At 45.0% G+C, this 15,416-nt stretch overlaps 1 protein-coding gene across 2 annotated transcripts in view; it reads right to left on the reverse strand.

Moving 5' to 3' along the window:
• Positions 1-15,416, reverse strand: part of LOC144165710 (uncharacterized) — a 133,999-nt gene that overhangs the window by 74,023 nt on the left and 44,560 nt on the right. For both annotated transcript variants that reach the window (XM_077695507.1, XM_077695506.1), the window contains exon 4: positions 10,404-10,541. In XM_077695507.1, coding sequence (XP_077551633.1) covers positions 10,404-10,541 — 138 coding nt within the window. The remainder of the gene's footprint in view (positions 1-10,403; positions 10,542-15,416) is intronic.

A 15,416-nucleotide genomic window follows, 5' to 3' on the forward strand; every position in this document is an offset into this window, starting at 1 on the left:
CCCGAGTGAGCTTGAGCGCAAGTGATCCCGAGTGAGTTTGTGTACACCTGAGCCGGAGTGAGTTTGATCCAAAGTGATCACGAGTGAGTTTGTGGCCAAATAATTCCGACTGAGCGATTGTACGCCTGAGCCCGAGTGAGTTGGAGTCCCAGTGATCTCGAGTGCGTTTGACAACGACTGAGTCTGAGTCTAAGTGCGACTCCATGACACCACTTGAACCTGCGAAGCCAAGTGTGTGTGATACTGGGAAAGCTCAGCCGGCATTCATGTAGGTATGGGCATCAGTGGATGCGCTCCGGCGGGAATATTAGGCATAGTTCTGGACACAAGATGTCATATGAAACCCGAATAAATACATCAAGTCAAATGAGCCGAGAAGGTTATTACATGGCATTTTTACTGAGCAAAGGCATGCGTTCCTTGATCCCATGTACACTCGGAACGGAAGAACTATGGTTGACTACTGTGTTATAGGAATCGGTAAAACACGAAAGAAATATGCCGCTAACTTTGCAGAGAAAAGAGCAGGATTTTCTGGTCAGAGCCTGTGTTGAGGGTGTACTTGGCGAGCGACGGCTGCTGCCGGGTCGCTTCGGCAAACCTGCGACAACTTCGGCCCTGCTCCGTGGCGTGTACGGCAGGCGGTTGCGAAGCGACGGCCTAAGCTTGTGAAAGGCGAGAGACAGAGTTCGTAGCATGGACAATGAATGCGAGAACACGTTCCGCTTCGCGCTGGAGTTTCTGTTCTCAGCAAATCAGTCAATTTAGCGGCACTCGCCTGTCGTGGTCGTTGCTTTTTTTCGTCGCGCAATGCAACAGTTTACTTAAACGCGACCATCACACTGAGAAACGACGGTGCTTACGCTGCCCGATCAAGCCGCCAATTCTCGGCGCTCGTTATTGTCATTATGCACTACATCACTCCTGGCTGGCAGGACCATCCGCGCCAATATAACTGTTCCTTTCATTTCTCCTGTGTTCGTTCCACTGGCGTAATTTCCATGGCGGATAGGACGTTGATAAAATCTTGGTGTATCCCGAGATAAACCACTTTCGTGTTAAAAGATTGGCACAAGCAACTCATGACCGGAGCAGAAAAACCACGACACGCGGCGGAATTTTGCCTCCGCGCTCCTGCAGCCATAGTGCGAAGCACATTCCATTTTTGTAAGAAAGGGTTGCCGGCGGAAAGCACTTTAACAAACAGCTTACATATGAAGGGATTGCTTGCTCGTTGCTTATCGTTACAATTATGATACAAAGTGGCTGCTCACATGAGTCCATTTCTTTTTTAGCTGGCATTGCGAGAAGTGGTATTTTCTTTATGGCAGTTCATCACCTGATCTGTACTTTAGCAGTGTACGAATGGTCTTTTCTGCTCTTGTGAAAGTGCAAATTTGTTTTGAAGGTTTTCATTAAAATCACTGCGTCCTGACTCTCACTGTCACACATATTACGTTTCTTGCTTTTCAGTATTCTAATTCTTTATTCGAAATTCAGCATACTATCATCACGCCTCCAAGTCTTTTTCGCTCGTCTATGTCTTTCAAGTTACCTGCATTATCACCTTCACTGAAGTCGTTTTGTGTTGATATATTTGTATTTTTTATGACGATCCCCTTTTCGTTTGTGAATCATCTCAGGTCATTGCTCGCAGGCCATCTTACCAGTGTATCTCCTAGAATGCTGCGACCACCTATTCTAGAGTTTCCGCCGGAAATTTCCCCTTTTTTCTTCACAGCTACTTCTCTGTTAGCCTCGCTTGCAACGGTGAACTGTGTAGAATCATTCTTCGTAGCTTACTCGACGTGCTCGTAAATATGGCCGACAGCTTTATCATTTAGCTAGCTATTGGGACGTAAGTTTGTACTATGTTTAACCTTTAGTGCTTGTTTAGACTTCGACTCTGTAGTTGATGCAAAAGAATTTCTCCACGTTTACTGCTATTTCTCGGTGGAATAAGAGTAACTTCTTGTGATCTTTTGTTTCTCGAGGTGATTGTTAGCAAAGAAGTTCGCCGCTACGAACATCAATTATGCGTTCTCCTATTCTTCTTACCTTGGTTAGCCCTTCATATCCAACATATTGTCCCAGAGGTCCTTGTATAGGGTCGCTCAACTTCCCTCCCTTCAATGTTGCCAGGTTCAAGTTGCAAAGGCTCCCTGTGGTGGACCCCATCAATCTTAGAACCCTGTTCCGTATCGCTGTTCTGAGCGCCCCCGTAGACACGTGCTTTAAAACTGCTGTTTACCGAGGAACGATATTTTCATGGTCAGTCATGGGAGGTGGTGCCAAGCACCACATCAGGATAAAAAGATCCTTCTCTGGTAAGGGAGTGCTGTTATTGTACCAAGCAGCCCCCTAGCGTGGCTGAAGCTTCCTAGTTTACCCTTTGAAGTATCCGGGAAGATTGCTACTTCAGGGCCAGAAACCAGTTCATGGCAGTATGGGTTGGGCTCGGGAAGCAAAAACAAGAACGAGTCCCATGTGGGCGCCGTGAACACACACGAAGACAGTTTTCCTGTAATCAGTGAGCATCAAACTTATAACACCTCATAAATAAATCTTCGGGAGCTCCATTTTTCTAATAATTCAGCAACTTTGAATATGTTCAGAAGCCATTCCAAGCACAAGTTCAACGTTTTCCCTCTATACATGAACGAACGCTCGCTGAAGCGCGATATTCGCAGATCCTGACGCCAGATTTCCCTCTATCTAGTATATAATATTATTACACTATGTGCTTCTTTCAGATGAATGTTTCTGCAAGAAATTAGAACCAACGCAGTAGTGGTGGTATTCGGATTTAGCGCAGTTAATCACACCAGGCGAACAAGGCCAGCGTAAAGAGACTAAAAGACAACCGATCAATGTCAGTCACAGAAACATCAGAATTTGTTGAAGTACCTGTGTGTCAAAAACACTTCAAGCCCCACCAAGGAAACGAAAGAAGTAATAGCGAAACATAAGGACGTAAAACTGTTGAGTACGGCAAAAACAAACTCAATTAGCAAAGTTGTAGGTCTTGATTAAAATGTAAATTGAAAGACGTTTGTGCGTACATGGCAGTGGTCGAAGAAACGCTGGATCATAGGAGAAAGCTTATCTTTAACCAACAGGAAGCTAGCTATCGATAAAGACAGAATTTACGCACTGAAAGACGAGTACAGTACATTGCGCACTCGATGTGCAAGGCAATAAAAGTAGCAGAACCATTCTACGCCAGGTTATTTAACAGGCAATTTTGACCAGCGGAAACTAGTGAGCATAGAAGTTTATCTTTCGATGTCCCACTAGTGTATAATGGCAAAAGAACTTCACCCCTTTCCTCTTGCATAAAAAAGGGACAGCTGCAGATCACCACGGCAAAAGCGCAGCGCAGATACTTGAAAGCAAGGAGCAGGTATTATACAGGAAGAGCTTCCTGCACTTTTTAAAATGTTTAACAACTCTAAACGAGCCCAGAGCATGGAAACGCCAACATTTTTCTGATTCACAAGAAGAGAGATAACAAAGACATTACGAATTACAGACTTGACGAATTACAGACGTTGGCGCTCTTTGCCCTTAGTCGGCCTTGCGCCATTAAACTCCAAACATCATCATCATCACGAATTACAGACGCGTCAGCCTGCTCTCACTTGTATACAACCTGTTTACCAAAGTAAGAGTCAACTGCTTTGGTGACAGCCAACCCAGAGAGCACGCTGGGTTTAGGAACTGATACTCAACCGCGAATCACGTCCGTGTCCTCAATAGAGCAAAAGAAATATTACCAAAGTACACAAGCCCTTTTACATGTCATTTATATTTTAGGAACTACCTTTAGTTTCAGTTTGCACCACAGCAGTGCTGGAAGCATTCCAAGAGCAGGGAGTAGAGGACACTTACATCAGAGTCGAAGACGACGTATATGATAGATGTGTGGGAATGAATAGTTTTCACAAGCAAAGCGACAAATTTTTTATCCGAACGGGCATGCGACAGGGAGATACTATGTCGTCTCTGCTATTTACAATATAACTGGAGGGGTGTTCTGGTAGCTAAGCTCGTAAAACACAGCACTATGGCTAAACGACAATACTTCAACTTTTGAGGTCTGCAGAGGACAGTCTTGCTAAATGAGTCTGGAGAACACTTGGAAAAAATGCTTACAAAATCAAATCACAAAGAGAAGGTATCGGTCCTAAACTAGTATGACCTATTAATAAATAGCTAATTGTAAACATGTAGAAAGCGCCCCCTTCAGCATAGGTAACAAAACGCTAGGTCACTTAGAATATTAGCTATCAAAATCAGGTTGTCAGTGCTGATTCTGAACACGACAGACAAATCTGGCGCAGAATAGATATGAGCTGTATTGTACTCTGCAAACACCGCCACATAAAGCAAATTAAGGTACCTTTCTCTTGGAAGCAGAAAATATACAACCATGCATCCTGCCTGTGATAAGACATGAAGAGGAATCTCCACGCCTTTCTAAAGAACAGGAAAGGAAAATAAGGTCGGCTAAACGGGTCAAGCTACGAAAAAGGGTAGGAGTACCACAAGGTATAGAAAAAGAGCTTTATGGAGCAGGCAACAAAGTCGAGTACATGATTTCATAGTTCAACTAAATGAAAAGAAATTCTCTGGATCTGGCCATGCAGTGAGACAAAATGACAATCTGTCGGCCACCAAACCACCAGGGTAACTGAGTGGACACCAAGAGACGGGTTTAAAAGGTGGGGAGGGTTAATTGACTTGACGGAAGCAATAGGTCAATTCTAGGGCAAAGAATGAACTCGAAAACTGAGGAATAGGAGCGGCTGTAGGTAAACGGAAGAGGTCTTTGTCCTCCAGTGGACCTATGTAGGCTGTTGCTTATGGTAATCAGTGTGTCTTAGTTTTATTATCAAAGCGCAAATGTATTTATTCAGCATTTTCTGCGGTATGGTTCTTTTTCTTTTAATTGATAATTTTCTGCCTTGTTTTTCTTGTATCTTTTGCTTAGGACTTGAGAATTTCGTCTCATGACTATCAGTTCTGTACGCAAAAAGTAGCTCTAATTGGTTCTTTCCCCTTTATTCAATCGTGTTTGCATGGTTGCATTCTACGCTTTCCCCTATATTCAATCGTGTTTTCTTGGTTGCAGTCTTCACGGCGTCACCCCTCAGAGTGAAGCATTGTGGTAGCCAGAAGTTTCTCAAAAGATGTCTCAAAAGTATAACAACAGTATATAAATAAAACGCAGTACTGAAGCCTTCAAAGGAAACGATTAAACCATTTGTTTGGCTGTCATTACATTAAAGATATTTGTTTTTCATTTTATAAAAGATGGGAACCAAAAACATAAGTAAATTGTTGGTTGAAGTTCAGCGTTTAAAATTACCATTGCGAAACACTGCGGACTTAATACTTTACCACACTGTATTCTCCAGAACCTTGCACGGTTAACGCGCCACGTGACTCTACCCTACACTCGACTGTGGGAGGTCGCACTCCTGCTTGGAGTATGGATGAAAGCGATTTTTAGCTCCGCCCCGCCCCGCTCTCCTCCCCCCCCCCCCCCCCCGCGTCGGGCCGCCGCGGCTAAAACATCCGCAGCCTGCGTGGTGGGAAATCGTTTTGTGGTACTCTCGGCACTAATACTGCGACAAAGAGGGCGCTCTGTGTAACGAGCTTCTCGTTATTGAAAAAGGGGTCTCGTGATACCGCACGTCGGAAATTCCGCCCTCCAGTGCTGACTGGCCGTAATGCTATAATGCTTCGTGGAAGTCGTTTGACTGTTGGAAATGTGTTGTAAATACAATGCAAACAATAAGAGAAATACATGCCTGTGGAAAGCGAAATGTCGTAATGATTCTATCAGACATGTATTTTGCGGCAACAGTGTTCCCACAGCGTCTTTTTTAACGCGAATCTTCTTATTCTGACTACTTTATCGCATCATGCAAAAAGTCCTTATAGTGAAGCGCCAGCACGCTCTCAGAATATCGAAAAATAGTTTGTGAGGAAGCCAACCTTTACAAGTCCTATTGTTACGAAACTTGACCTAGGGTAAGCGAGTATGCAATCTTTCCCGTAACTTCCTGACATCTAATTTTTTGGACGCCCGAGAGAAAAGCCTTGGGTGTCAGGCCCTTCATTGATTGTCATAACCATACTGACATTCACTTTATTCAGTTCCATTTATTATTATTGTGAACATAATTCGAATGTCATAGGGAAGGGTTATTCTATAATTCCTTCTTTATACCCACAGAACCGAAATCGTTGTTTTCTCTCACGGTGTCCACTTACTTATGTATGACCATTTACAGCCCTTCCATAAACTTTGGTACCACCTTAACGGAATTTTACGAAGCTTTTAGAAACTTACGAGATTGTATAAATGCAATCACACAGCAACCACGTCATCAAACAAAATGTGCCCCTGCATCCAACCCAAAGTGTTTTCCTTATTGTGTAGTATTGGGAATATTCTATGCCGTATATTCATCATCATCATCATAATCATCATAATCATCATCATCAGCCTATAGACGTCCACTGCAGGGCAAAGGCCTCTCCCATTATTCTCCAATTACCTCGGTCCTGTGCCAACTGGGACCAAGTTATCCCCGCAAACTTCTTAATCTCATCACCCCATGCAACTTTCTGCCGCCCCCTGCAACGCTTGCCTTCTCTAGGGATCCACTCTGTTACCCTTAATGACCAACGGTTATCTTGCCTTGGGATTACATGCCCTGCCCACGTCCATTTCTTCTTCTTAATCTCTACTAATATGTCCTTAACACGTGTTTGTTCCCTGACCCACTCCACTCTCTTCTTGTCCCTTAATGTTACACCTATCATTTTACGCTCCATTGCCCGCTTAGTCGTTCTCAATTTAAGTTGAACCCTCTTGGTGAGCCTCCAAGTTTCTGCCCCGTGGGTGAGTACCGGTAAGATACAGCTGTCATACACTTTCTTCTTCAGCGACAATGGTAGGCTGCTATTCATTATCTTAGAATGCCTGCCAGATGCACCCCACCCCATTCTGATCCTTTTAATTATCTCTGCCTCACGGTTGGGATCTGGGATCACAACTTGGCGTAAGTAGATATATTCGCTTACCACTTCCAATGCCTCGCCACCTATTTCAAACCGCTGTGCTGTCCCGAGATTATTGGTCATTACTTTAGTTTTCTGCATATTAATTTTCAGGCCCACGATTCTACTCTGTTCACCCAGTGCGGAAAGCATGCTTTGCAATTCGTCCCCCGAGTTACTTAGCAAGGCAATGTCTTCAGCAAATCTGAGGTTACTGAGGTATTCTCCATTAACCCTTACTCCCACCTGTTCCCAATCAAACGTTCTGAATACTTGTTGTAAACATGCTGTAAATAAATTGGAGAGATTGTGTCTCCTTGTCTGACACCCTTCCTTATAGGTATTTTACTGCTCTACTTAAGGAGGGTGATGGTAGCTGTGGACCTATCGTTGATATCCTCTAGTATTCTTACATAATGCTCATCTACCCCCTGGTTCTGTAATGCCTGAATGACAGCTAGGGTTTCGACCGAGTCAAATGCTTTCTCATAATTTATGAAGACTATATATAGGGTTTCAGTATACTCAGCGCACTTTTCTATCACCTGATTGATCGTGTGAATATGGTCCATTGTTGAATAACCTTTACGGAACCCTGCTTGTTCTTTAGGTTGACTGAAATCTAAGGTTGCTAAAATTCTGTTAGCGATTACCTTGGTAAGTACCTTGTAGACGACTGACAGTAATCTGATCGGCCTGTAATTTTTCCAGTGCTTCATGTCGCCTTTGTTATGGATTAGGATGATGTTCGCAATCTTCCAAGATTGCGGTACCATTGCGGTCATTAGGCATTGCGTATACAGGTTTGCCGGTATTTGAAGTACAATTTCTCCGCCATCCTTCAAGAGGTCTGCTGTTATCTGATCCTCCCCAGGTGCTTTGCCCCCTTTCAATTCTTTCAAAGCCTTCCTAACTTCTTCCGTCGTTACTGGTGGGATGTTCATCTCCACGGAGCTACTGTATCGTTCGGCATTATCCTGGATGTCCCGGATACTGTACAGATCCCTGTAGAACTCCTCGGCCACTGTGACTATTTTATCCCTATTTGTGATGGCATTGCCTTGCTTATCTTTAAGTGCATACATCTCATTTTTTTCCACACCAAGACGCCTCTTCACAGCTTTCAGGCTACCTCCGTTCTTTTCAGCGTATTCGATCCTCTCCATATTATACTTCCGTATGTCAGCTGTCTTACGCTAATTGATGAACTTCGAAAGCTCCGCTAGTTCTATTCTGTCAGCTGCGGTGGAGATTGTCATTTTTTGCGTTTCTTAATGAGATCTTTCGTCTCCTGTGAGAGTTTGCCAGTGTCCTGTCTATCCATAGTGCCCCCGACTTCTACTGCACACTCCGTGATAATACGTGTAAGGTTGTCGCTGGCTTCCTGTGTCGTAAGCTCGGCTTCCTCCTTAAGAGCTGAATATCGGTTCTGCAGCGCTATCCTGAATTCTTCTACTTTACGTCTTACTGTTAGCTCATGTATGGGCTTGTTTTGTACTATGATGATGATGGTTGGTGTTTTATGGCACAAGGCCAACGAGGGCAAAGAGCGCCAAAACGGTGGTTAGGTATGAAGGATGTAACCGTAAACGCTAAAACCGTTCAACAAAAACCAAAGTGAATTCAGTAAAAGACAATGAGGATGGCTGGTGTAAAAGGCCAGGTTGTGATGGTGCGTGGCATGAGATCGGGTTTAAAAGCAACTACGCGTGATAGGAAACCAGATGTAAAAAGTTGATGTCACTAAGAAACTTAAACGTGCGTTGTACAGGAACCATGGGGTCATCCGCTAAAAACAATGCTGTAGAGGTCGGCGAAGTGTTTCTGTCGTGTTGTGTGGAGTGCTTTGCATTAAAGTAGCACATGGATCATGGATAGGCCGTCTCCACACCTGCTACACAAGGGTCTTGGAGATCCCGTGAGCAGGTATGAGTGTGTTGCATGCGTGTGGCCTATCTGTAATCGAGCCAGGGTAACTTCATTGTGCCTGTTGTGTGTGTCAGTGGTGTATGCTCCCAAGAGTGTCTTTATAACGTGTAGCTTGTTGTCTGCCTGTTCATTCCAGTGTGCTTGCCATGTAGTGCGAAAGTGTTGTCTGATGTGTGACTTAAGGTCAGTGTACGGTATTGTTGTTATGTCCACCGTGTTTGCAAGTGCAGCAGCAGCGGCCATTTGATCCGCTGTCTCGTTTCCGGCGATCCCCGAGTGACCTGGCACCCAGCATACGGTTACTTCAAGACTTAATGCATAAGCTGACATAATGGTTTTGTAAACTAGATGAATAACATGGTTTTTGCAGTACTGCTTAGATGACAATGCACGTACTACACTCAAGGAATCTGTGAAGATGATGGACTTGGTAATTTTATGATAAACTATTCGAATTCCCGAGGCTACATTCTTTTTTTTTCGTTTGCGGCCTATGTTTTCTATACCGAGTTCAACATTTTTGGGCCGTAAAGTTCACTGTTCCACAAACGAGTTTGATTGATAGTAGGGTTTACGCGCCGACGCAACGCAGGCGATCAGGCGCGCCGTACAGGACGGCAGGGGATTAATTTTGACCACCTGGGGATCTTTAACGTGCGCCGAAATCTCGTGCACACGGGCGTTTTTGCTTTTCACCTCCATCAGAAAAGCGGCCGCAGCGGCCGGGAATCGATCCCGCGACCTCGTGCTCAGCAGCGCAACGCCTTAGCCACTGAGCCACCGCGGCGGGTCCTGCGTTGATGTCGTCCAGCCCGGCGTTTTCCAGTGCTTTCCGTTCTTTCAGGCGTATTCAATCGCTGTCCCAATGCTGGAAAACGCGGGGTTTTCCGACAGTGCACAAACAAATGCACCCTTATAGTTCTACAGTTTCGGACGAAGAGGTTTGTTTGAGTAGCTTCGCAGACTCCTGGTGAAATATTTCTTCGTTATATCCGATGTCGCGTGCGACTCTCACGGTTTCAGTTTTGTTATAAAAGGATTAGCTTCATCGAAATAAAGCGTGAACACCTGAAGTTTATATTTGGTTCGTTATAGCCGGTAATTCGTTATATCACTTTGTGTTATAGCGAGGTTCAACTGTACTGGTGGTAGGTTTGGAGTTTGCTCCGGAAAAATAGCAGGACCCTTTAGGTTGCTGCTAAAATAAACGCTTATTATTTGCAGCGATGATGAAAACCAACGTACGCTGACATGACAGCGGCATTTGTAAACGTATAAACTCGCAAAATAATATTTCTTTCGCTCCAAACGCATTGCAATGCTTAATTGAAGACCTATAGGTTTATCTTACATTATTCTCTATAGAGCCCGGCAGATTTGTACGAAATGGAATATCTTACCTCATGTTCCGACTTGAATATAGAGGTATGTGTTGAACCTCTGTTTCGTGATGAGGAGGACAGTTGCCCACGCCGCCGGATAACCTCGATAAAGTCCTCGGAGACCTTGACAACATCTCCAGGCGCATGCAGTGCAGCCTGCGGGAAATACACATTTTTAAAAATGGTAGACTTTCTTGGGATACTTGAACAGGAAACGTTTGGTCTGTCTGTCCATCTGTCACTCGATTCAGCCAGCAGGACAAAGTAAAACTTTATCTGTGCTATAGTCTTATATACTCACCGTCAAATCCAAACGTCTAAGTCCGTTGTTCATGTTAATACTTGTCAACATTGTTGAACAACAAGACATTGCGCAAATATAAGGCCGAAAATGAATACATGAGTGATATTTGTAGTGTAGCTTTATTAAAAAATTTACGGATGCTAGCCTTTTTTGATAGCAAATAAAATACTACATCAATTGCCGAAAACGGTCGCCAGTTGTTGTCGGCGTTACCTGGCGGAATCCTAAAAATCAAACGGCAACTACAACGAAAGGTTCCACTAGATAAGTTCCGTGTTCCACTTGGAACGCTCGTGGAATGGGGCAACGTGGATCTATTAGCGTTGTAGTCGGATGCCTCCATTCACACCGGTATCAGCCGCACGGCAGCTCTGGCATCGATTCATCCGACTGGGAGCAGCGGGACCTGGTAAATTTAAATTGACTGAGCAAACCAATAGCGTGTTATCTTCGAAGGAACGAGACGGAAGAGGAACAGCATGAGTGATGAGCGAGAAAGAAAAAAGATGTATTTCTTTGCCAGGGGTGCCAGTAGACTATCGGTTGGCGTCGACATTTTGACGAAAAGAGTAGATACGCAGCCAATTTTATTTTGGATATTGATGTGCCCACTGAGAATGGTCGAACTTGCACTGATGCATACGAGCACGTTCGCATACCGTATTGGCGTACTGGTTGCTATGGTTCTGAATCACATTCTTAGTAGATCTTTCAGGCGGCCCCACTGCAGGAAAAAAAATATACACTGTTCTCCGCCTGTAAACCGCAGCACTACACTTATGTGCTGGAGCTATCTATCTCAGGGAAATTGGCAGCTCAGCCTGAGGAATAGAGGTAATAAATATAAAAAGTAAAGTAATTATTAGAATATTCATAATTTCAATTTTAACTGAACATTCCGTGTGTAATTTCTCGGAGTCGCCGAATATGCGGTAGCTTTAGTAGTACGCGGCAATAAGGGGCGAAAAGACCGCTGACGCGAAAGAGCGCCTAGACTTGGTTGCGCACTTTTCATCTGTTGGTTTCGGATAACAACCGACTACGCTAACTTTCATTAAATATAAATTATTTCTAATTGGGTGAACAGTGTCCTGGTGATAACGTAAAATCATGTCAAAACTTAAATGTGCAAAATCGCGACGTTGAAATATTAAAAGTCAAACGCTTGAAGGTGAAAATGACTATATTAGCGCAATGGTTCAGGGAAGTGGACGATACAAGAAGTGTGGTAGTTGGCCTGAAGGTATTTTTAATGAAATAAATGAAGAGGAGGAGAAGATACATAGCTTATTCGGGTACTGAATTGGCCAGCCTCGAAAATCCCTGTTATGGTCATCCTAAACGAAAACCCATGAAAAAGTTGCGGGTGACATGTACACTTAGGTCTGAAGATTTATCATTTTATAGCTTTACTTCGCCGGGGAGGGAGATTTTTTGAATAAATTCCGTGAATTTACCATTTACGCTTTCAAAGGACTCCCTTTTATTAACGAGGTCTAGAGTAGCAGAAAAAATGTTTAAATCACCCTGCTGGAGGAAAGCCAGAGGCCATTTAAAATGTTGTAGCTGAAGATGTGGGAATGGAAGGTGGCGGCTGCAGTATTTCTCAATTCGAATGAGGTTAGACTATTAGTGTTCAAAAGTGTCTATTCTCTATCGTCGTGCGCCGGGTGATCATTTTGGTTTTTGATACATCCACACGTAGCGAGACCTTTATTGAGAAAGATTTCATCCAATATTTGAAAAATGCAGTACAGAGAAGGTAATTATCAAGGGGTGCAGTCCAAAATACAGGGCCCCAGAATAAGCAGACGGTGACCTTAAGGCGACAAGCTTGCCAAGACAGCTTTGTATGTGTTGACGGAAGTTAATATGCAATGGTTGAGTTGCTCACCCCTGAGCATATTATTAAATATGAGCAGGTTGCGACCGAAAAGTAGGTGTTTCCCCGTATTAGGACAGTTTAAGGTTAATTTCGCATGTTTTCTTTTTAACATCTTCGCCAAGGTAGACTTGTGAATATGTGTGTTGGTTTGTATCGTGCGCAGTGTTCTAATTTTTAATCCCTGAGCTCGCATGTGGCTTGCCGGAGGTGTGTTTCTAGGCGCAGGATAAAGGGATCAGCCTTAAATTTTTCTTTGGGGGAAGTGCGGCAGTAGCTTCCGAAAGGAAGCATGGTTTGTCAGTTCGCGTGAATCTTTGTCCGCTGCGTAGTTTCTTGCAGAACCTGATGTACGTTTGTTCATGTGATAGGAACTTTCATCATTGTGGATTTATGAATCCTCCTCAAGCGTGTAGGTACTATGCCGGCAGCCAAGTGACTATTGGCCATTTGAGCGTGTTTAACCATCATGAAGCATCTATTTGTTATTTCCGCTCGGTGGAGAAGATTTGCGCTTTTCTGTTCCTGTATATAAGGGGTAAGGAAGTCACAGCGACTGCCACGGTAAACCAATGCGCAAATTGTTCCCTTCATCATTTCGCACGTCCCGTTCTCGGCGTAGGCTATGTTTTCATGGTTTGGAGCTTTCCTCGACGGAATGTATTCCTAGCACTTTGTCCAGGCTTTTGGTAGTATGAGTGCTTTTATAGAGACCCGCTAGATAGCGGACAGATCCCTCATGACGTCCAGGCATTTTCTCTCTGTGCGTGCGGCCTAGATTCTATTCTATGGCAGGTCCCCGTTTTTTCCCAGTGGCTCCTTTAGTGCCAGGAGAGTCGTGTCTATGATATCTTAAGGGATATTACAAGAAGCAATTTAGCTAGTGTATGGTGAAAATGGAAAGTTTAAGGTAGGGCTGTCCTATATGCTGTTGAAATATCGGTGCATATTTGGGTGTCTTAATTGCGGATAAGTTCATAAAACGGCAGGCCTACGGATACTCGGGTTATGACAAGTGCCTGAAGGTATCCGTAGACGTAGGATTTGAGGTCGTCTTCTTCCATGTGGGGACGCATGGCGTCAAACATCGTCGTCGGCCTTCTTCAGTAAACAAGCTCGAACGGTGTCGCCTGTGTGGTTTCCTCGATAGCCGTGTTTTACGCAAACGACTTCGTCCAAAGTTGTATGTTCAACGTCGACGTACATAGACAGCATATCCACGATTGTCTTGTTCAGGCATTCCGTTAGTCCGGTCGTTTAGGGGTGGTACACCATAATTCTTCGGTGATTCGTGTCACTGTTGCGTAAGATTCCTTGCATAAGATATGCAGTGAAGGCCGTTCCGCGGTCCATGATTAGGACCTCAGGGGCTCCATGCCGCAGCATAATTTGGTTTATGAAGAAGTTTGTGACTTCTTGTGCAGTCCCCCTCGGAAGAGCGGCGGTCTCTGCGTAGCGCGTCATGTAGCCTGTCGCTACGACCATCCAATTGTTTTGTGATCGTGACGTGTTGAACGGGCCTTGAAGGTCCATTCCGATCTGTCCAAATGACCTGGACGGGATGGCGATCGGTTGCAGTATTCCGGCGGGTCTTGTCGGCGGCATTTTTCGTCGCTGGCAGTAAAGGCAACTCCGAACGTAGTGGGTGACGTCAGATGTAAGTCGTGGAGAGAAGTACTCCGCCTTAATTGTTGCAATAGTGCGAGCTCTTCCTAGATGTCCGGAAGACGGGTCGTCGTGGCACGCTTCCAAAGTTTTGTCACGAAGGTCTGCGGGGATGACAAGTAGATAATTTGTTCTCGTTCCGGGGCTGAAATTCTTCTTCAGGAGGACAGAGTTTTTGAGGGTGAATGCTGGTAAGTTCCTCTTGAACACACGGCGACGTTGCCTCCTTCGAGGTAGTAGATCATGACCCGCAAATCGGGGTCAGCACGCTGCTCTGCGGCTAGATCGCTCTCCGTAACGACTCCGAAGAACGCGCTGTCTTCATCGGTGTCTTGAGGTAGTGGGTCGACGGGGTCGCGGGACAGGCAGTCGGCGTCGGAGTGTTTCCTGCCGCATTTGTAGGCTATTTTAACGTCGAACTTTTGCAGGCGCAAGCTCCACCACCCAAGACGGCCAGAGGGGTCCTTCAAATTGGCAAGCCAACACAGCGCATGGTGGTCTGCCACAAACTTCAACGGTCTGCCATACAAGTATGGGCAAAATTTGAAATGGCCCATATGATAACCAGGCACTCTTTTTCGGAGGGAGAGTTGTTTTTTTCCTCCTTCGACAGAACGCGGCTTGCATAGGCGATTACCTTTTCACAACCGCTTTGTCTTTGGGCGAGGACGGACCCAAACCTTTACCGCTAGCGTCCGTCTGCATTTCCGTTTCGGCATTTTCGTCAAAATGAGCGACCACGGCGGGTTTTGCAGGCGTTGTTGCAGCTCGCAGAATGCTGAATCTTGGACGTTTTCGCAGGCGAAAGGGGTGCTATCTTTTGTCAGGCGCGTGAGTGGCTCCGCAATGCGTTCGAAGCTTTCCACGAAGCGACGGTAGTATGCGCATAGACGGAGAAATCCTCGCACGCTCTTTTTGTCTTTCGGTCTTGGGAATTTCGCTATGGCTGATGTTTTCGCCGGGTCAGGCAGGACTCCTGCGGCGTTGACGACGTGTCCCAAAAACTTTAGTTCCTCGTAAGCGAAGCGGCACTTTTCGGGCTTCAGCGTTAACCCCGACAAGCGGATAGCCTCGAGTACAGACTCCAACCTTGCAAGGTGTTTATCGAAAGTCCGGGCGAATACCACAACGTCGTCAAGGTATACGAAGCAGGTGTGCCACTTCATGCCAGCTAGAACAG

This window comes from Haemaphysalis longicornis, unplaced genomic scaffold (assembly GCF_048455015.1).
Source record: "Haemaphysalis longicornis isolate Haplotype H1 unplaced genomic scaffold, Haemaphysalis longicornis Haplotype H1 scaffold_148, whole genome shotgun sequence".
Taxonomy (NCBI): Eukaryota; Metazoa; Arthropoda; class Arachnida; order Ixodida; family Ixodidae; genus Haemaphysalis; species Haemaphysalis longicornis.